Genomic DNA, 23,018 nt, shown 5'->3' with positions numbered 1-23,018 from the left:
TAAGGTATCGTATGATAAACTTAAAGGTATTATCGCCTTCTTCCCACCACGTCTTACGTAACAGAAAAGTGGGGACGCAAAGTAATTACCCCAGTGAATGTCAAAAAATGATTGTTAGGGATAAATTAAGGAAGTGCATAACTGTCGCTTGTAGAGAGAAATCTATTACATATAAGGAATCTGCAACGCAAAATTATCTAAGATCCGTTCAAAAAACCTATGTTCATAAAAAAAATGATTCCTAGTGTAACAAAAAATATACCCAGGGGTCTGTCCAGACATCTTGTGAAAGGTCCGTCTTTGTAAAATTATGAAAAAATTCCTCTGAATTTGTGAATATAAAATAAACGTTAAGTCACATTCTTTCAACCAGGATCCTGCTTTTGTGGATTTGTGCAAATAGGATCCTGTTATTGTAAAAAAAATTTTTAGAGGAATTTTTAAATTGTAAAGACGTACAAGATTATGCTAAACACTGTAAAATTATAATTAAAAAAAATTTAATTTAAAAAAATAAACTGCAATTGCTGCTACTAAATTAGAGATGCAACATACAAATATTTGGTATTTAGCCTATACTGCTGAACGCAGAATATTCATTTCCGACAAATAATGGAAGAAGCGTCTGCCGAAGACAAAATTTAGTTCGTTTACATTTATCTCCCCCCCCTTTCTAGGAATGGTTTATTCAATTAACATAACAATAATGAAGATAAACAAATTTGTGAAGGGTCCGATTAAGAGATAAATTATTTTGTGAAGGGTTCGTTTTTAAGTTAAAATATTTTGTGAAGGGTCCGTTTTTATGAAAAGATATTTTGTGAAGGGTCCAATAACGGACCCAAATCTCTTCTAAACAGTCACCTGATACCAATATGATTTGTTTTGTTTTTACGAAGGAAAAGAAAAGATAATTCTTTGTTTGAAAGTTTCTCCAGTTTTGGTAAATCTTTTGTCTGTAAATGGCAGGACTGGACATTTGTTTTGAAGTGATTTTAGTTAAACAACACATCCGAAAGTATTATCCCAGTCTACACAATCTTAACTAAGAAATATACTTCCTAGAAATATACTATATTAAAAATATACTATACTAAAAGTAATAATAAGAATACTCTCATAAGAATATACTATACTATACTATACTATACTAAGAATATACTATACTATACTATACTATACTAAGAATATACTATACTAAAAAATATACAACGCCATAAAGAATTGTAACTGCTAAAAAGTGTTGGGATGTAACGAAGAAAATATATTTTTGTAGTTAATCTGATTATAAGCTTCATTTGTTTCAAAAATACATAAAATGTAAATAACAGTTGACATATTTCAACCGCTTCAAAAATAGACGCTCATTTTGAAGATTTGCCAGACGTGAATGGGAAGTGATTTGAAATATAAAACTTTATATTTCAAACGTTAAAATATGTTAAATAACGTTAACGTTAAGTCAGTTAAACGTTTAATAGTTCAAGTCACTTATGTTTCTTCTCATTCACGTATAACAATATAAAATATTGATATTTCAAAAATTAATATTACAATACGTTAAATAACGTTAACCTAGTTAAACGTTTTATATTTTAAATCACTTTTGCTTCTTCCCATTCACGTCTGGAAAGTCTTGAAACAGGGAGCCTATTTTTGAAGCGCTTGAAACATGTCGACTGCTTCAAAAATATTTCCGTTTTTGTGTCTTACTTTTTATGTATTTTTTAAGCGAATGACGATTTTAATTAGGTATTATCTTAACTCTTCATTTTCTTGAGATTATTTATTTACTTTTTGTAGTTTGTTGTATTTTCGAAAAAAATGGTTAAAGACTAACCACAAGACGGAGAAAAAATTCAAAATTATAAGTTATGTTTTGTTTTCTGTTGTTTAATTCATTTAATAAATAATTTTGTCAGTCTGTATTTTTCAAAACAGTTAGTAAGAGAAGGTAATAAAGTGACTTAAACTCTGCAGTTACCGTGCTACTATAGTATTACTAATTTTCAGAAAACCTTTTACTACAATTGGTAGACGATAGAAAAAAATTTGAAGACGTCTCCCACATTTTCTTCTGGATACCATTTGAGGAATTGTTTTCCAATATTCCACGAGGTCGTGAGCGGGCACAGCAAATGATGATGATGAAAATTCTGACCTGGATAACTATCGGTATTCAATTATTCGACAGAATAGCTCCCATTGGATATTTTAAAAACGGTCTATCTTCAGACCGTTTTTGTCCAAAATCAGACTATTACAAAGAGAGCGATTCGAGGAGATTTATATTATACAATAAAAAATAAGTTTTAAAATTAAATTTATTAGTTCATAAATTCAAAGTTATTTTTGTGGTTTATATTCAAACGACTACTATGCTTACTGGTTTATAACATTGGAGAGTGCTGTACGACACTATCGTATAAATTTGCTGTTACCGCAATATGGTGCTAAGATTAACCATACAATTGAACTTTTTACTATTGATAACCTTATATCATGGTTCAACTTGACTGGCTCAATTTTTCTCCTTGTTAAGTTTTGCATAAATTTGCACCGTATTAAAACCGATATTAAGGTTTAACGTTCAACCGATATTACGGTTCAAGGAATCGATATTAGGGTTCAAGATTTAACCAATATTACAGTTCATGAAACTGATATTAGGGTTCAACGCTTAACCGATATTACGGTTCACTAAACCGATTTCAGGGTTCAACGTTTAACCAATATTACAGTACGAGAAACCGATTTCAGGGTTCAACGTTTAACCAATATTACAGTACGAGAAACCGATTTCAGGGTTCAACGTTTAACCAATATTACGGGTCAAGAAACCGATATAAGGATTAAACGTTCAACCGATAATACGGTTTAAAAAACCGATATTACGGTTCAATGTTTAACCGATACTACAGTTCAAAAAACTAATATTAGGGTTCAAAGATTAGCAGATATTACGGTTCGAGAAACCAATATTAGGGTTAACGTTTAACGGTATTACGGTTGAAAAATACATTCGTAAGAGGTCACCCCTTCGAATCATTAAGATTGAGTCATAGTATAAACAGCGTGCACGGACTTAATCCAAATATCAACATAAATATTATATTATGGTAAACAAAGGAGCTGCATATATCTATATCTTATTGATGAAACACTTCTCTTTTTTGAAAGAAAAAGAATTTTAAAAACACACAAATTAGTTAAACGGCAATAGGCACAAATGGGGTTGCAATTAAACCAAAGCGGGGCAATGCAATTTATCTCACATTTTAAAGAAACCTTAACCATCCAGATTTCTAAAAACAAAATTTTTCCACAACAAACGTACTGGTATAAATCGGAACAGATATAACAAATAAAAAGTGAAAAGAAAAACGAAATCTTAAAAGTTATGATTTAATTTCATTTATGGATGCATATTATTTACCAAAATTAAATATCAGTTCATCCAAAAAGAAAACCCATTTTGTCAAACTTTTCCTGATTTCTTTTTTTTCGTAATCTAATGCGAATCACTATCAGGAAAATGAGTCTCGAAATGAAGTTAAGTAGAAAAAGTAGCAATAACATTTAGGTAAATTAAGGGCTCAATCTGTTCAGTATAAAAAATGCTTTTTTTTAATTTTCAGATTTCTTTCGGTTCTGTATGAGTGTTTTTAAAAATTTCATTCCGTTTTTGTTTTTTTTTTCGATTTTTTCCTCGGTATTTATTTAAAGGATTTTTCCTTTAAAGTGCTTAATTTCAAAAACTTAGTTACTTTAAGTTTTCCGATAAGATCTTTTATTTTTATGTTACACACACAATATTACAGTTCATGTTTCTATCCAAGTTTTAATCTCTTTTACAAGATTTTTTCTGTTTAGTGCTTCCCAGATTTTAAAATTTTACGTAAATAAATGTGATCAATGAATGAATGAACACATTTCTTTTTTTTTTCTTTTCTGAAGAAGAACTATTGTAATGAATAAATAAGAGACTGCGGATTAGATGAATGAATGTTTTGATCAAAATATGGAAGTAATGCTTTTTTAATATATGAAAAAATATAAGTAGTTACTAATTAAAAAAACTTTTTTTAAATGAATTAAAAAATAAGATTAATAGATATGAAAATTTATTTATTGGTGGCCGGCCAGGTGAATAAGTGGTTAGCGGGCCTGACTGCGAAGCCAATGGCTGAGGGTTCGAATCTCGCTCTTGGCATGGATGTTTCTCTCTTTGTGTTGTCCTCTGTTGTGTGTGAATGTAGCCCACCCTAAATACGGGTATCTGTGACAGTGTGGTGTGGGTAACGTTGCTCACCTCCGTGACATAAGTTCACAGGTGGGTAACGTTAAATGAGCAACACTCCCGGCATCTTCCGATGTGAAGAACATATGTTCAGTACCTGCCATTAAACAAAAAAAAACTTTTTTTTGGTGCACAGTCTTAGAAAAAGTATTTCTGATACGAGTATAATTATTTGTTCAAACAACCTCATAAATTTATGTTCATCAAAATCAAGGACTGCGTAGCCATCCTTTTAATTAATGCCGAAGAGAGAACAGTCAAACTCAACTCGATATCGGAAGTAAAATTTTAAATAACTTTAATTTTTAATAGAAACTGGTAGTAATTTTAATTTACTAGTATAATTTTTTTAGAGTAAATTATTATAGGATATTATATTTTTGAAAAGTGATTGGATTTAAACACGTTAAAACTTAATTTTTAGAACATACTAAAATTTAAATTTTTTTTAAGCAAGAGATATCGATATATTTTAATATTATTTAGTACATAACAGAAGGCTATAATGCAACTAACAAATGAACGCACCTTCCGATCTCTTTGTTTAATACAGTGCTGCCCAACATTCTTGTAGCAGCGGACGGTCAATGTTTGATGATTTTTCCGCGACCTATTACGGAGAGAAACGTTGATTGCCTACATTTTAGATAGATTTGATTTAATAGTTTTAATTTAATTTTTTTCAAATATGCCTTCAAAATAAAATACAATTATGCTGCTTTAGGTGGTATCAATCGGCTAACTTCTCGTCCATGGAGAGTTATACAAATACGAAAGAAATACACCACACTGAATAAAAGGGAAATAATTTAAAGTTCCTTGGACAGTCCGGTATCAAATGTTACACAGAAAAAATATCGTTCCACGGCCCGGGGCTCAGAGAGCCCGGATCTACCATATAAGTGCCCCAAACAGACATTTCTCTACCAATAGAACAAACTGATACAATAGGACCTGAACTGGTTATGAGGGTTGCTACGATCAAAAAAATGTTTTAAAATGGTTCCAAAAATAGGAGAAAGATATTGCTGTTTAAATTTATTCCAATCGACCAAACATACGAGTTCAATTGAAAGAAAATTCAAATGGATGCAAAAAAGAATAACAAAACTAAGGTACGTAACTCTCAAGTGGAAAGTACTCAATAAACGTTAACGTTTATCTTCAATGTTGATAAGTTATAACCATCATTCTAAACAAGGCTCACGCAAAGATTGAAAATTTTTATACTTATCAAGACAGAAAAGAACAAAAATTGGTAAAATAACCATTTCATTTCAGCTTGATTTATCCTATAATAAGTAACATTTTAACAACTATAAAATTTTTTATAGGACTGTTTTTATAAAGAATAAAAAGTAAATAGTGACGAATAGGTTATAATTAGGAATAGTAAGACTTTATTTTGTTTCTCCCGAAAACTGGCTAGAATTGAAATGCGCTTACTACCAGTGCGTGTTTTTAAAAATAAAAATAAATAAATTGTCCGTCTCTTCAAGTCTTAATATCATCAATTATGCCTTTCATTTTTCAAAAATCAATTACTGTACATATCAAATCATGTGTTATCTTTATTTTTAATTTAAGTCTACAATCAATATTTCTAGTGTTAAGTCAATTTGTCATATTAAATTTCATTGTTTTATTATTTCACAAGCAAACGGCTTAATTTTTTTATGGTTACCACAATGTATTCGAATGAACTTCAAAATATGTCACAATTAAATATGTGCTAGTTAAAATATAGAAATTTAATTAGTGAAATATGTATCAATTTATGTTATTATTTATTTATGTCAACTTATGTATATATATGTCAAATTATGTTTATATTTATATATATCAACTAAGATTCGATGAATCAGATATTCAAATGTTATATTTACTCAAGCAAAGTGCTTGTTTTTCTATTAGCTACCACATCGACTGCTAAATTCAAAATGTTATTACTATAAATTTTCTGTAAATTTCTAGATGTATGGGATAGGGGCCGCTAAGTGGCCCAGGTGCCCAATTTTTGTAAATAAAGTAAAGTAAGTAAGTCTTAATATAAAGGCAAATAGTTGCTGCTTATTTGTTTGATTTTGTTAAACAAAAAGGGCAAACTATGAGTCAGTTAACGTCTTAGCTGAATTTATGAAGCATAAACCCCATTTCGTAACACTTAAATTGTATAAAACATCTGGGCACCCGAAGCCGCTTGCGGTCCTTTTCCTATTCATTTAAGACTTGATCTTTGTGGTGCTTCGATGAGGTTGTGGAATGCAAATGAGGTAAAGGAGAATTTTATGTGGATCATTGAGGTTGGTTCTGACGGAGCTAAGAACCAACTTTAGCTAAGCTGATAGGTGATAAGACTATATTGTAAAAGTATGAACTTTAGCTAAGCTGATATGAGGAAAATGAGGTTATATATATGCGATTGATGTCGGGAATATGATGCATCACTGCAATAGTATGCTACTATTGATCTGATGTTCAGTTAAGTTTTCATATCGGAATATTTCATTGAAATTTGCTGTAGAGCAAGAGGTGGAATTTTCGTAGAATTTGTTATTTAACCCTTTCGCGCCGACTGTCACAAATACGCAGAGATGCCAACTGCTCCGGACGCGCCGTAATAATTTAAAAAACGGTAAACAACTACAAACTAAAATTTGCAAATATTGTAATAATTTTGCTAACTTTTTAAATGGTGTATCATGACTTGACTGGATTAAAGTGGCAAATCATGTAAACGTTCGAATTATTTAGAAATAGTGGTAGATAAAAACTAATGAATGAAATTTATTTGACCAAGAATCATGCATTAATAAACTACAACTCAAAAATATTTATTTGCTGTTCGGAGAAAGTTGGCCTGTTTGAATACGTGCCAGCATAAAACCGTATCAATCAGGGTGAAAAGATAAAACTGGTAATCAAAGTATTTTTTTAGCAGTTTATTTGTGGGCGGAGTTATAATTGTTTGATTTATTTAATTCCCCATATCACTTTGTTCAAAATAAAGTTATTTAATTATACTTTGAATTAACATTGATTATACGTATGATTAAACTAACAATAATTAAAGTAAAAGCAAAGTAAGTCTGTCAAATTTGCAACGACTACATTAAAGTTACCGTTTTTTATTTAATTACAACTTGATTCTGATCTTGCACGAATGCTTTATCTGAATCACCCGTCCCCAAGAGGTTAATGGTGTATTGTATCCTTTCTAACGAACCATCTGACGTTTGTTATCCTCTTTAAAACCATTTCTTGAAAGTTTTTAATATTTTTGATCTAAGGCGGTATTCAACATGTAGCTTTTGTAAATCTTCTCGTCTTTTACACGTTTTACAAAACGTATCGTTATGATACGATCAGGCCCGTAGCTAGGGAGGGGGACCGTCGGGACAAATCCCCCCCCCCCCGAAATTCTGGGATTCAAACTCTTTAGTCTTTCTTTGAGCCTCTCAGTAAAAAGAAAAACAAAAACTGACGACTCAAACCTTTTATTAACTAACTTTATTAAGCATATTTCGAAATATTCAGGTTTGTCCTAAAACAGTAATCGAAAAATTTTCTTCAAATCCCCGTCGCATGCCTTTGTAAACTTTGCTTACAAATTGATTATAATTATTATGTAATATTAATTGAAAAATAATTATTATGTAATATTTTTTAATTACTAGTTTAACTTTTGCAAACAACAGAATAAACAATATTTGTTACAATGTTTTGCCCCTACTTTGCATCTCTGAAACCGTCCCTGCTTCTTACCGAATTCTCCCCCCCCCCCCGAAAAAAAATCCTGTCTACGGCCTTGGATACGATTGTCAGTTTTTTTTTTCGAGCTGTGTGGCCTACTCAGGGTCAACTTATTAGTTCAATTTTCTCCTATGTATTTGAAAGTTTAGTCTATTTTCCTATTCGCATTATTATTTTTTTAGTCTTTTATTTTAATACTGAGCAAACATTATTTCATAATTATGTGTGTTGCTCTAAGTGTTTGTATAGCCTTGCTAGTTGCTTGCTAATCTTTGTTTCATAAGTAAATGTTGGTAACCACATGTAGATAGAATTTTTTTCTCTCAGACTATATCACTTTAACGTTGTTTTTGTTAACCCTTTTCAGCACCTTGTAGCCTATCTTGAAACTCTAATTAATCAAATGTTATTACCCACGTTTAGCTTGACAGCAAGTGAATTCTAACAGATGATTCGTCTACCACTCAGGATATTTTACGCCAGCACTGTGGGTTGGTGCGAGCCGGGGGAAGAATTAGTATCGACCAGCTATAACAAATCCGGGTCACTTCATTGGGAGGTGAGCACTTCATCCCCTGAGAGACCCTGGCTGAAGGGCCTGTTAAACTTATTGTTTTAAACGTTTATCAACCAATATTATTTAAATAACAAAAAGCTAATGTATGCTGTTTAACATAGAATGTACTTTGAAAGTTGCGCTTCGGCGATTTATTATTTATTTCCACTCAGATGAATTAGTTGGAGCCTCTAGCGGGGCTGATGCTAAGATAACCAAATCATATGAGTATGAGTATGAGTACTTTGAAAGGGAGCACTTGCTAAATTTCAGTCTGACTAAAATTTTAATATGAAATTTTCTATTCCGGAAAATTTTTAAAGGAAACCTAGAATGGGATAAATATTTTTTAAAAGCATATATATATTATATATATATATATATATATATATATATATATATATATATATATATATATATATATATTGGTTTGTTTAACAAAAAATATCCGATAACTAAATAAAGAAATTAAAAAAATAATTACATAGAAATTCTAAGTTTTCATTGCTTTTTATTTTTTATTCTACGATTTTTTAAAACATAAAAACAGGGCAAAAAAAGAGCAATTTCCATCAAACCAAAGTTATAAACTCGCATACAGAAAACAATGAAATAGATTAATGACGAAGCACAGTAAAACACTTCATAAACACCCATTAAAAAAGAAATAATATTAAATTACTCAAACGTTAAATGTGTGTGGGACTCGTTGCGGAATTTCATCTTGTACCCATTAAGTAACATTGTTTATGACTTTTTAAACTAAAAGCTCCTTTTCTCTCTCTATTCTTGAGAATTTCGAACGCGAAGCATGAAAATGATGAAAACACACCTTACTCTTTTATACCTGAAATGACGAAAAATTGGAAGAGAAACGGACAAAGCGAACCATTAATGAGAAACACCGAAAAAAGTGAAAGAACGAAGAACAGTTTTGGTTTCCCAGTTACGGTTGTGTACAAAAAATTAAATTAGAGAATGTATTTCTTTAAAAGAAGAAGCGTTGCGAGTAATTTAACTTTTTTATGACCATATGTTTATTATGAACTTTCCAAAGGAAAAATTAATAATTTCTTCTTAGAAATGGTTCTGTTTTGTTCACTTTGTTCTATGAATGGATAACGTAAAGGAATTATTAAGCTGAGGTTAATTTGGTTTCTTTTTAAATTGTTTATGAATTACATCAATATATCAAAGAATGCTTGAAATTAAAAATATTGCCACGACTCGTGTGAACGGTTATTAAATTTTTATATTGAGAAAATGTACAATTTCATTTAAGAAATACAGACTTTTTAGTTTGCATTGTCAACAATAGAGTTAATACTATTTGCAATTAATTTCATATCATCTGTTATTTTGTAACATTTACCAATTTTACACTTTACACAGCGATATATTTTATTCACATTACAATTTTTTTTTCAAAAAATTATTACAATTAACATCGAGTTTAACATTTTCTTAATAGGGTTTGCTACTACTACGCTTTTTGTAAAATATTTCAGGGAGTAGAGAACAATTAAAAACAAAAGCTCCAACTTGCTCCGGACAGCAAATATATATTTTAAAGTGGTAGTTTATCAATTGTGATTCTTGGTCTAATAAATTCAATTTAATAGATTTTTATCCACCACTATTTCTAAATAATTCGTAGGCTTATATATCTCGCAACTTTATATTTGCAAAATTTACTTACTAGTTAGTTACCATTTTTTTTAATTATTTAGCAGTATATATATATATATATATATATATATATATATATATATATATATATATATTGGTTTGTTTAACAAAAAATATCCGATAACTAAATAAAGAAATTAAAAAAATAATTACATAGAAATTCTAAGTTTTTAATGCTTTTTCTTTTTTATTCTACGATTTTTTAAAACATAAAAACAGGGCAGCAGTTGGCATATCTGCACTTAGCAATGTAATTATATACTATAAGAAAAAATATGAAAAGATGAGATATATATTTATGAAATATTCTAGTATTTTATTTTTGAATACTCGAACTAAGCAACTGAAACCTTCAAAATCTGACAACAATTGACATTCTGCTTTTGTTCTTTCTATTATTGCTTATCGGCAACAATTGTTGATTGCTTGTTTCATTTCAGATAACGATATCGGATAACGGATCGAAGTAGTGCCGGAACATTCCTATTTATTATTGATGTGATGTTTGCATGTTTACTCAAAATTTTCTCCAAATTACGATCGAGTTAAATTGACGCATATCGGTAGAGATAGGTATACCACGAAGAGAATTTCTATATTTCAACGCTTTTGAAGAAAATAGACTTCAATATATATTTCCTTCGATCAATGGATCAAAGTCATTACAAGAGTTTAAATAAAAATGAAAACGGGATTTGTAATTTTCCTTATAAAATTCGAAATGCGTCAAAATGACGCGTCCCGTAAACCTAGTGTTAAAACATAAGCTTAGGCATACCTGCCAACTCTCCCGCATTTTGCGGGAGATTTTATTTTCATATTTAAAGTGGTAGTAAATATATACTATTTTTTCTTTTATAAATTTAATTTTTAAATGATTTTGATCACCACTATTCTTACAAAAATTAAGCACATATATTAATATGCGTTACTATCATGGTAGTCAACTTATGTTTTTTTCAAATACAACGTATTTGTTTGCTAAAAATTGAAGTTTTAATTCCATTTTAATACCACTGGGAAAAATGATAATGGAAGGGATTAAAAGTTGGCACGTCTGGCTTAGGTAACACTCGAAGAAATTTTCCCGAATCGTTCAGAAAGTTGACGAGCCTGGTTTTTCCGTAAGTAAACTCATAGTAACACATTACATGCACGCTTCTTTCTCAAAGAATAACGTAAACGTCAGAAATTAAAATTTTAAAAAGTGGTGGGCAAGATTTCATAAAAGTTGGAGCAAACTTGTCACTAAAGCTACAACTTGAATTTAAAAAGAAAAAAAAATTTACGACAACTGATTGTAGTACTGATTACATGTATACTGAATCATTTATGTTTATGGTATCCACGAATGGATATTTTCTTTCACAAACAGAGAGGGAACGACGTAGTTTTGCTACCACTCTCCAAACTTTTGTATGGATTAATAAAATTTTAAAAACGTGTTTTAACTATTTTTTAATAGGGATATAACAAACACATACTTTAGTTTTTTTTAAATTATTAAAAATACATCAAGAATTCTTCTATTCAGTTTTTGTTTCATACGAAATGAAAAAATAACAAATCTTTTCAGTTTTTTTTATATTGAAAGTTTTATTTTTAATTTTGTTTTTTACCATTTCAAATATCCAAATCAATTATTAATCAAATTTTTAAAATATATAAACTATATATTTGATAAACCATATAACATTTTAATTAGGTGTTTCAAACATCAAAATCAATTTTATATAATAATTTTTGCAAATGGGTAAATGCGTAAATATATTGATTTTGATGCTTGAAACATATAAATGGGTAAATGAAAAATAAAAAAATATGGAATGGGTAAATAAAAAAAAAATGGGTAAATGCGTAAATATATTGATTTTGATGCTTGAAACATATAAATGGGTAAATGAAAAATAAAAAAATATAGTAAATAAAAAAATATGGAATGGGTAAATAAAAAAAAAAACATGCGTAACTATATTGAAATCAAATGGGTAAATATATTGAAAGTTATATTTTGTCATTTTTTTTTACCATTTCAAATATCCAAATCAATTATTAATCAAGTTTTTAAAATATATAAACTATATATTTGATAAAACATATAACATTTTAATTAGGTGTTTCAAACATCAAAATCAATTTTATATAATAATTTTTGCTTATCAAATGGGTAAATGCGAAAAGTGCAAGAATGTTTCTCCCCAATACATTATTTCCCTATTTAATAATATGGAAAAACCGGTTTTGCTATGCGGAGAAGACTGTTTAAATACGACTTTTTGCGTGCAGAACTGTCAGTGGGCTAAGAAAAATTTTAAAAAAATAAAAAAATTTCTTCATTTATTTGTCTAAGGGTTACATTTGTCATTTTCTTCATTTCAAATATCCGGTTGAACACGCTGTATAAATTTAATTTATATAAAAAAAAATTGAAAATACTTCCATTAAATTAATGTAGTAATTTTTAATTCATTACTCCAACTAAATAGAAATAATTTTTTATTTTTCCATAATTATTCTCATAATAATTCTTATATACGTTAAAAAATTCGAATTATTTCTAGTTTATAGTTTATAAAATATTTTAGTATAAACGTGGAAAATAAGTTTAAATACATTTTAAACAAATAATGTCAAATTAAAATTTCCTTTTTCTAGAATAATCGAATAAGACAGCTTGCAAAGGACCAAATAATTCGTAACCCTAAACTATAAAAGTTAAACAACACTTTTTAAACCTTCGTTGAAAACGAAGAAAAATCGTAATTCGAAACTCCTGTCTTAGAACTTTTAACTCAATTACACGGTGCAAAATAAAACAGCGCAGTCAACTTCGAACATGTAGGTGTTTGCCTTTTAATGAAATTGAGTTTTATTTCTCTCGATTGCAACAGAGAGAGGAGAAAATAAAACTCCTTCAATAAATAAGACTTCGTGATGGAAACTCTTGAGAAATTTTGAAGCAAAAAATACGAAAAGTTCAATTTCGATTCCTTGCCTCAAATTTATTCTGAAAGAAATTTCGCTTCTAATGTTGCAGATGAATATGCTTCAAAAATAAATAAAGAAGAAATTTTAAAAAACTAAGATTAAACTTGTTTTCCTTCATTCTGATTTATTGTTGAATGTTGTTGGTTTGGTTAAATGTTTTAATTTGTAGAGAAAGTAATTTGAAATTTGCTGGTAATAATTAGAAATGTATAGAAAAATATTAGCTAAAATACTTTAATTTGCAATGTTGATTTTCTTTCAATTATAAAGGCATTAATTGTTTATTTCAAATGCATACCTGCCAACTTTAACGCATTTGGCGTAAAATCTTATTTCTATATTTAAAGTGGTATTAAAATTTATGTTTTCCATATATTCCTAGCATTTATAAACTTAATTTAGAATTTAATTAACCACCACTATTTTTAAAAAAATTAAATATATTTATAAATATGTAATACTGTTGTGGCAGTCCGCTGAAGCCTCTTTGAAATACCGCTTATGTTTCTCCATAAAATTGCAATTTAAATTACATTTTACTACCACTGGGGAAAATTATCCTCGAAAGGATTAAAAGTTGGCAGGTATGCAAATATATTAGTCAATAATAAATAGAAGCGTTACCAAAAAAAAAGTTAATAAAATATCTTTGAATTTCCTAAGTTAATTTTCTTTGAATTAGAGAGCTAGTTAATTTGCATTAACCTTTTGATGGAGATAGGTCACTGCGGCCCGCTTTTATTGAATTCTGATGATCTAATTTAGAGTACATATATATTTTGGTACTTTTTAATTATAAAACCGAAAAGTTACTAAAAAATTGCTATATTATCAAAATTACTTTTGTACTAAAATATAAAATCCGAAAACAAATATTTTGGAAAATAGTTTTTTTTTCATTCATATTCAAAAATTTATTAATAATTAATTTTGAAAATTAGAAAAATTTCAAGGTCAAATAAATGTTTTGTTTCGATCTTCATAACTGGAAATAAGAGCAAATATGAAAAATTGTTGTTTAGAAGTGAGTCGTATTACGAAGATTTTACCTTAAACACTGAAAAAATTACCAGTGTTAAATACTGTATTTTATAATCATGAATTATTAAATTGTTAAGCACAATATTTTAACCTAAATTAATTAAAAGAAAGTAATAAAAAGTATGATAAATATGCTAAATAAAAATTTTGGGCGAAAGAGATTAGCAGGAACTTGAAATATGCGAGGCTGTTTGGAATTGAATTTAAAGTGGTAATCAAAATTCTTTGAAACAAACACGATTTGTTTTAAAAACTTAAGAAGTTAAAAATTTAACTATATATTATTTTATGTATGTGTTTCAATTATTTGTGCTTAGTGGTGAACAAAACTTTTTTAATTCAAATTTAGTAAAATATAATTACCATTGCTATCACTAGGAAAAATATTTTCCTAAAATACGGACAATTCGCAATATTCTGTGATTATGAATGCTTGTTTCAAAGTTCTCCCAAAGTTTACTCAGAATTCTTATTCACTTCATGTAAAATATTTCCACCTTAAGAAATCTAATCCTATCAGGTACAACAAGTTTTCTACTGGGGATAAACACAATTGTGTAGGTGCCCCACAAAATTAATATAGTTCCAGTTCCAGAATGCTTGTTTTTCGTACGTATCAAGAAGCTATTAATTTAAGTTTTTAATGATTTTTGTTAAATATCTGATGATAAAAAAAAATATGAAAGGCATTTTCTAAAAGTTATAAGCTAACATATCTGCCACACATACATTTTCCAAAAAGAGTTCTATTTAGAGTTAGATATGTTACAATTAAGTTGACAAATGCTAGGAAAATATAATTTTAGCTTCAGTATCATTTAAAATTGAATCAAACTATACGAGAATTGTGTGTATTTACTTAAATTTTACTAATTATTTTACTCCTCAAATTTTATTTAAAAAGCACGCAATGTTTCTCGTAAGATGTGAAATTTTTATCCTACTCAATAGCTTACAATTAATTTGAAAATTTTTTACAGGTGAATAAACGCACAAAAGCTTATTTAGTTTCAAAAAGAATTACTATCTTCCATTTTTTTTCTGTTCACTGAAATTTTGAGTCATATGTAAATTTCTTCCGTTTTTAACGGCAGATTTTTTTAAAATTTAGAATTAAATTTTCTGTTTTACGAAGTATAACTAACGCAAAATTAAGCTAATCAGTTATTTCCTTAATTGCTATTAAACTACCACATTGAATATTGCAGGGAGTTAGGATTTCAGTCTCGAACCTATGAAAAGATTGGATCTTATGATTGCAAATGAAACGAATTTAAAAAATATTAAATTCTTCACCACTTTTATTAAAAATTTAATAAGTACTAATATTTTCCTGAAATTTTCCAGAGAAGATATTTATTCAAAAAACACCACTTAAAAAATGTGCTAACGTCAGTTGGCACGTGACTTAAAATGAAAGAAGTGGTATAAGTTTGATTCATTTTTATTTATCTAATTGTTCAATCATAGCTATCACCAATCAAATTTATTCTTGTTTAAACCGTAAAAGTCTTTTGCAATCACCTTCAATAGTAAACTAAAAGAAATATTCTAGAAAAAGCTACTATTTTTTAATGGAAATAAGTTTAAATGAGTAAAAAATAATACAGTAAAAACATCAACATAGCTACCACACTAGAGCAATTTTTTACAAAAAGCGTAAAATGTTGGAAGCCTTGCTAAGCACAATTTAGTTAAACTATAATCACTCATACCTTGTTACCTAGAAATGATAATTTGAACAGTGACAAACAAAAACTACGAAGTTGCAGCCAATTTAAGTTAAAAAATTAAATTTCTTTTATTATATTTTACTTTATTTTGAAAACAATATCAATAGCAGTTTTAGAATTGAATGTATTCACTCGAATTATTGGCACGTCCTGATACCAAAACCGAAATCCTGATAGAAAGTAACGTAATTTTAATACCATTTTTTATTATATTTTAACTCCTAATGAAACGGAAAAGTAAATTATATAACTTCTCACCCCAATGAAAAAGAAATTAGAATATTTTTATGCAATAAATTGCAGTCGGACCTCTATTTAATGAACTCGCTAAATCCTGATTATAATTTCGTTATTTGTTAAATTCGTTAAATGAAAAACCACCTTTAGAAAAACTTAAACAACACAAAACAGGTTTTAAATTCATAAACACTAGACAAAATTAAAACAGCAATCGATACACCTTTATCTTGTAAACTAGTATATACTATTTATTTTATAAATCTTAACCATAAAAGAAATCAGCATAGAAAGAAAGAATAGAGCAAAAGATTTTCCATTGTTACACTATCATGCCACATACATTTTCAACTAAAAAAAGATGAATTTATGTATAAAATTATAGCTGCATTTATTATAAAAGTAATTTTAAACATACACTACCACGTGAGCTAAGTTTAATTGCTACTAATAAAATCCGTTTACTTTGTCTGAGTTTAGGACATTACTGCTTTGTCTAAAAGTTATGCGGCTATGAAAAACAATTCAAGGTCATTTCCCCCATAAAATGCGATAACAAGTTTGAACTGCTCCGAAATATTTTGGGAAATAGGGAAAATGGATCTTAAAGAAAAGTTCGTTAAATTGAAGATCCACTTCGCTATTTGGAAGTTATTTTACGAAGAAATTTTCAAAATGTCCTTAGTTCCCCGAAAAGAACCGGAAAATAGAAAAATTCGCAAAATGGAAGTTCGCTATGTAGACGTCCGACTGTACATTAAAGTGCATGCTTTTTTCTTGAATTCTATTACGTAACAGATATAAAAATAAGCAAAAGAACAACTAAAACTTGGAAAATCACTAAAAGTATTAAAATAAGAAATCGAGCTTCATTTTCATTACATGGCAAGATTTTCATTATCGGTATGTTAATTCAATAACATTCTCCCTACATATCAGTTTTCTTGGAGAGAAAAGCTTTCAGGAAAGAAGCATTAATAAAATCCTAACATTTACTACAGCATTCGTTCTAGCTGAATTCTTCCGCATTTGGGGAATTTCCCTCTTCTCTTCGTGTGCAACTTCTCTGCCAACATTCTTTTGTAAAGGAAAAGATACTTTAACAGAAAACTTCTAAGATATAAAATCATCATGCGTTTTCACATTAATATTTCTATCGCTTCACCGCTTGATAGAAAAACATTCTTTTTTCTAAAAACATAAAAATTAGTGACACAAATATTTCATTCTTAGTTTTTATCTTGGAAAAAAAAATACGTAAACCTGACGTAAATAGTATTTAGTTATATAAATCATCATACTTTAGTCTATATTCACGTAGTTATCATTTTTTAAATACGCAAACTGTAGTTTAGAACGAATTAGTAACATAAAGTATCATACTTTAATCTAAATATATTCATGAAATTATTATTTCTTAAAAACATAAGTTGTAGTTTATAATGAGTAATATAAGGAATTAGTAATATAAAGTATCATATTTTAATCTAAATTCATGTAATTATCATTTATATAAAAATTATGTTGTAATTTATAATAAATTAGTCATATAAAGAATTAGTAATATAATGAGTTAGTAATATAAAGCATCATACTTTAATCCATATTCGTGTAATTTCATTTATTAAAAACGTATGTTGTAGTTTTTAGCGACCAAGTAATATAATGAATTAGAAATAAAAAGTATTGCACTTTAATCTATATTCATGTAAGTATCATATTCATGTAATTATCATTTATTAAAAACGTATGTTGTAGTTTTAAATGCCTAAGTAATATAATGAAATATAAATATAAAGTATTGTACTTTAATCTATATTCATGTAATGATCATTTACTAAAAACGTATGCTGTAGTTTATAATGAATTAATAATATAAAGCGTCATATTTTAATATACATTCATGTAATTTTCGTTTATTAAAAACGTATGTTGAAGTTTATTAAATATTAGTAATATAATAAATTAGCAATATAATGATTTAGTAACATAAAGCATCATACTTCAATTTATATTCACGTAATAATCATTTATTAAAAACGTATGTTGTAGCATATAATGAATTAGTAATATAAAGAATTTGTAATATAAAATAAAATATTTTAATCTACATTCATGTAATTATAATTTTTTAAAAGCATAAGCTGTAGTTTATGTAATAAAAAATAACCACTTAATTTAAGTATTGATGAACAGCGACGCTTGTTATAATAACAACTATTATATTAAGTCCTATGTTTACGAGTTTAATCGATTACGCAGCTAATCTACACACAGTTAAATCAATTTTTGTGAGTTTCTTCTGCAATTACATGAGGAAAATGAAAAACAAAAATTGTTTCATATTTTCAAATTTTTGTATAGCTGCTAACTTCTCCAAATTTTTAGGAAAATTTTATTTTTAGATTTTAAGTGATAGTATGACTTATGTTTTTCCGTTTCATGCTTTATTTTTAAAAAAATTAACTTTAAATATATCTACTTAGAATAATTTTGGAGAAAATAAATTTTTATATAAAAACATTATAATCGTATAATGGTGTGTTTTAGTTCAATTTCATTCTCATGTTGCATACCTACAAAAATTGGGTGATATGTTTTTGTAGGGCAAATTTAAATATAAATCCAATGGATAATTTATGTTTATAAGTTTATAATAGTAATGAATGGCTTCCTCATGGTTTTAGGTTCAGAAGAAATAAGTGGCTTTAATTTCAGAAAAAATATTTTTGATTTTAATTTAACTTTTTAAATTCTTATTTCACATACCCGTAAAAGTTGGCAGGTTTAAGGAATTATATAGATCTTTTGGTTGTTTCTCATTATTATAGTAAAGAATAAATTATTTTCTCATAAACAGAATGAGACGAAATAATCATACCCAGGACAAGCAATTGTTGATTGTAAGACTTTTAATAAGAAAGAATTATAAAGTACTTGAAAACTTATTTCATTGAATGCTTTTTACATGAAATCAAAAACTCTCATTTATTTAAATAATCTTCAATTAATTCAGAATTTATAAAATTGAATTTTTCGAATGAATTTTTTTTCTCACGACAAAAATATTAATTTTGTTCAAGCTAATCCCCCCTATCACTTTTGGGTCTTCGTTCTCAGTTTTGATAGTAATCAATAGGGATTGGTGGCAAAAAGATACCAGACCGAAAAAGAAATTAAGTACAACTTCTTAAATTAAAAAAAAAAATAAAGTGAAAGCTGTCTAAAAAAATTGCATGCTTTGATTGTAAGGTAATAGATACTAATTTAACTATAGCCATTTTAGAATGTTTGTTTCATTCCTAGCAATATCCACGCCATTGTAAGGGATCTAAATGATTAAATGTTTCATAATCAATGCACCTAAACTTCCTATAATTAACCTGGGTGACATATCATGTAAACATTAAATAATACATGATATGAGTTAAAAAGCTTTTGATTTAGAGTTTTAAAATGTTTCAGTTTTTTTACTAGAGGATAATTCGGAAATTAAAATTGTTTCCGGCTAGAAAATAACTGAAGTCTGATTCAAAAAACAGTGTATCTGTTTTTTGTCGCAATCTTATAAAAATCAAGTAACATTCCACCATTATATTAAATTTTCAAACTTTTTATTCACATCTAGGATGAGTTTGTCTAATGAAAAGGACTTTAAAGGTATAGATTACATATCAAGAAAAATAGAGCAAAAACTGGTTAGAAAATCATTTTTTCTTGTCTGTTTTCGAGAAAGAGAATGTTATGCATGACAACTAAGATTTTCTAACAGTTATAATATATATATATTGGACGAGTTTTTTCCCCGGGAGAAAGTAAATAGTGATGGATAGTTCATAACTAATAATAATGAGAGCTTATTTTCGAGACTGATTGTGAAAAAAAGAATTGAATTGGTAATTAAAAGATGTATCTTGCATTAATACAAGTTTTAGTTTTTTATGTAGTTCGACTCAATGCATTAAGAAAAAACTTATAGGTTTCAATATTTATAGATTATAATTATTCAAAATATCTTTATACTTTGCAACACAATGTGTTTAGGTCTTAACGCGTGGTAATCTCAGGTTAGCGTACTCTCTATAATTGCAGACTTTATAACTTATAGGTTTCAATATTTATAGATTATAATTATTCAAAATATCTTTATACTTTGCAACACAATGTGTTTAGGTCTTAACGCGTGGTAATCTCAGGTTAGCGTACTCTCTATAATTGCAGACTTTATAAATTATAGGTTTCAATATTTTTCTAGATTATAATTATTCAAAATATCTTTATACTTTGCAACACAATGTGTTTAGGTCTTAACGCGTGGTAATCTCAGGTTAGCGCTCTATAATTGCAGACTTTATAACTTATAGGTTTCAATATTTATAGATTATAATTATTCAAAATATCTTTATACTTTGCAACACAATGTGTTTAGGTCTTAACGCGTGGTAATCTCAGGTTAGCGTACTCTCTATAATTGCAGACTTTATAACTTATAGGTTTCAATATTTATAGATTATAATTATTCAAAATATCTTTATACTTTGCAACACAATGTGTTTAGGTCTTAGCGCGTGGTAATCTCAGGTTAGCATACTCTCTATAATTGCAGACTTTAAAGTAGTAGGATAAAGATTTTTTTTTAAAAAAAAGAGCTTGTTTACTCACAACATCAATGAGCTGTGATAGTTTGAGGCCCATCTTGACAGTCAAAGTATCACTATTATTGCTAACAGGTCGAATTAGACGATTATAGCTGCTCATAAGGTCGTCATATAGCCGTTTGGCGTCTGGATTTCCCGCGCCTAGGCCAACGAACCAACACACTACAACAAATGCCTGAGTCCACCACATCATAGTGGTCGTCAGCCGCGTGATTTTATCACCAAAAAGACCTCCAAATAGATTTTGTTTTCCATCTCGTGCTTCATCGCTAAGAATATTTCTTAGAGAAAACACCGGCTGACAAGAACTGCCTTTGGAATCCCCAGTTTCTGAATCCCTCTGATAACCCCGCCCCCTTACGGTTTGACGTCACCGGCAGCAGCAGGGGATGATGGGAATGTGGGTGGTTGGAAGCTGCTTGAGCATTCCCGCTTCCTCTTTCTTTCGTTTTTAACCTTTCGATTGCTGAGCTGACTAGGGAGGCGCCAAGATGAGGATGCTTTAAAAAAATTGCAAATCAAAACAAGCTTAGAGAAGGAAAAAAAACGTAGTGAGGAATTATTTTGGAGAAAAAAAAGAGAACTGTCTGGTGCGGCAAAAGTATGCATTAATGAGCTCTTAGAAAGATACTATGAATAACAAGTCAAAATAAACCGAAAACCTGTTACATTGTATGGCTATGATGTTTTCATCATACAATCTCAAATAATACGGAGTCAAGCATTATTTGGCAAATTTTTATAAACTATATGCATTCTTTATAAATTATTTAATAAATATATATGCAAGGTGTTCTGTAATTATACCGCGTTAATGTATATCTTAGAATTCTTGCAAAAAAGAACAAAACAAATCTATTAAAAGTCAAAAAATGACATGCAATATCAAACTATGAATCCTAATATGGACACAAATCCTTGTGAAGAAATAGCAATTTTTTCCTAATGCCCGCCTGGGGAAACGACCTACATCATACAGGCATCTGAAGGCCACTTTCTTTCAGATATTTGTTGGTCACTTTTTCGAGGGCACCATATTAGGTGGGCCAGTGTTGCTCCCACCATGACAGATAATACAGAGAAGGAAAGAACATCCATGCCTTGCCCGAGATTCGAACCCAGAACCTTTCTGATGCAAGGCCAGTTCCCTGATCCCTACACAGGCCGGTCGGCAGAAATAGAAAAATTGTTATTTAAATTTGACGAAATTAATATTATGTTTGATGGAGCGAAAAACATCGAAACCGGCTTGATTGTCACTGAAACTTTTTTTTTCTTTCTTTTTTTTAATATTCTAAAGCAATCAACCAGGTTTTGATGTTTTAAGTTTAGCTTTCCTTCTAGTTTTAAATCGTTAGATTTTGATAGCGTTTTAATTCTTTTCACCGCTAATTTTAGTCTCCATTTTAGCCAAGGACTCTAAAAATACAGGATTTTGACAAAATTAAGGAAGCACTTTGATACAAATTCTATTTAATCAATCTTTCTTTCAGCAGAAAACATTTCGGAAAATTTTTCGTGGTAAAATTGCTAGCACAAACTGAAAAATAATGCTGGAAGCTTTTAGAAATGATGAACCTTTTACCCATGCAAAATTCGGAGAAATTTTCAAAGTCTTCATTCCTTTTTCAATGCTGCGATAATTAAAAAAAAACATTCATATATAAACAGTTCAATCCTATAGAATGATTTCAAAAATGCTAGTAGTAAAGCAAGAAAGAATTTAATTCTAATTATTTTGAACGATTAGAATTTCGCATGGATAAAGTGACATCATTTCTAAAAGTTTCAATTATGATCTTTGAAATGGTGTCAACAATTTTGCTATGTTAAGTGTTTCCAAACATTTGATGCTAAAAGAAAGATTGTTTATATAGAGTTAGCACAGAAGTGTTTCCATAATTTTGTCCAACCGCTATGTGTAAAAAAGATGGTCTATCCTAGTACATTTCTCCTCTTGGCATAATAAATTATTTATTTCTTATTAAAGATGTTAAATAGTGTTTAAAAAACATATTTTGATTGTTATGGGTGACTGCTGATTTTATTCTGTGTAATCCTGT

At 28.6% G+C, this 23,018-nt stretch overlaps 1 protein-coding gene across 1 annotated transcript in view; it reads right to left on the bottom strand.

Annotated features, from left to right (window-relative positions):
- The window catches only part of LOC107441899 (acetylcholine receptor subunit alpha-like 1), a 118,309-nt gene extending 96,973 nt beyond the window's left edge, over nucleotides 1-21,336 (bottom strand). Inside the window, exon 1 of the mRNA XM_071184889.1 lies at nucleotides 20,960-21,336. Coding sequence (XP_071040990.1) covers nucleotides 20,960-21,148 — 189 coding nt within the window. The 5' untranslated portion in view covers nucleotides 21,149-21,336. The remainder of the gene's footprint in view (nucleotides 1-20,959) is intronic.
- Nucleotides 21,337-23,018: the final 1,682 nt, after the last annotated feature.

This window comes from Parasteatoda tepidariorum, chromosome 5 (genome assembly GCF_982258835.1).
Source record: "Parasteatoda tepidariorum strain Cologne lab strain chromosome 5, Ptep-v5.0, whole genome shotgun sequence".
In the NCBI taxonomy this organism is placed as follows: domain Eukaryota; kingdom Metazoa; phylum Arthropoda; class Arachnida; order Araneae; family Theridiidae; genus Parasteatoda; species Parasteatoda tepidariorum.
The sequence above is the reverse complement of the archived record's forward strand: the minus strand, read 5'-3'. Positions and strand labels throughout refer to the sequence as shown.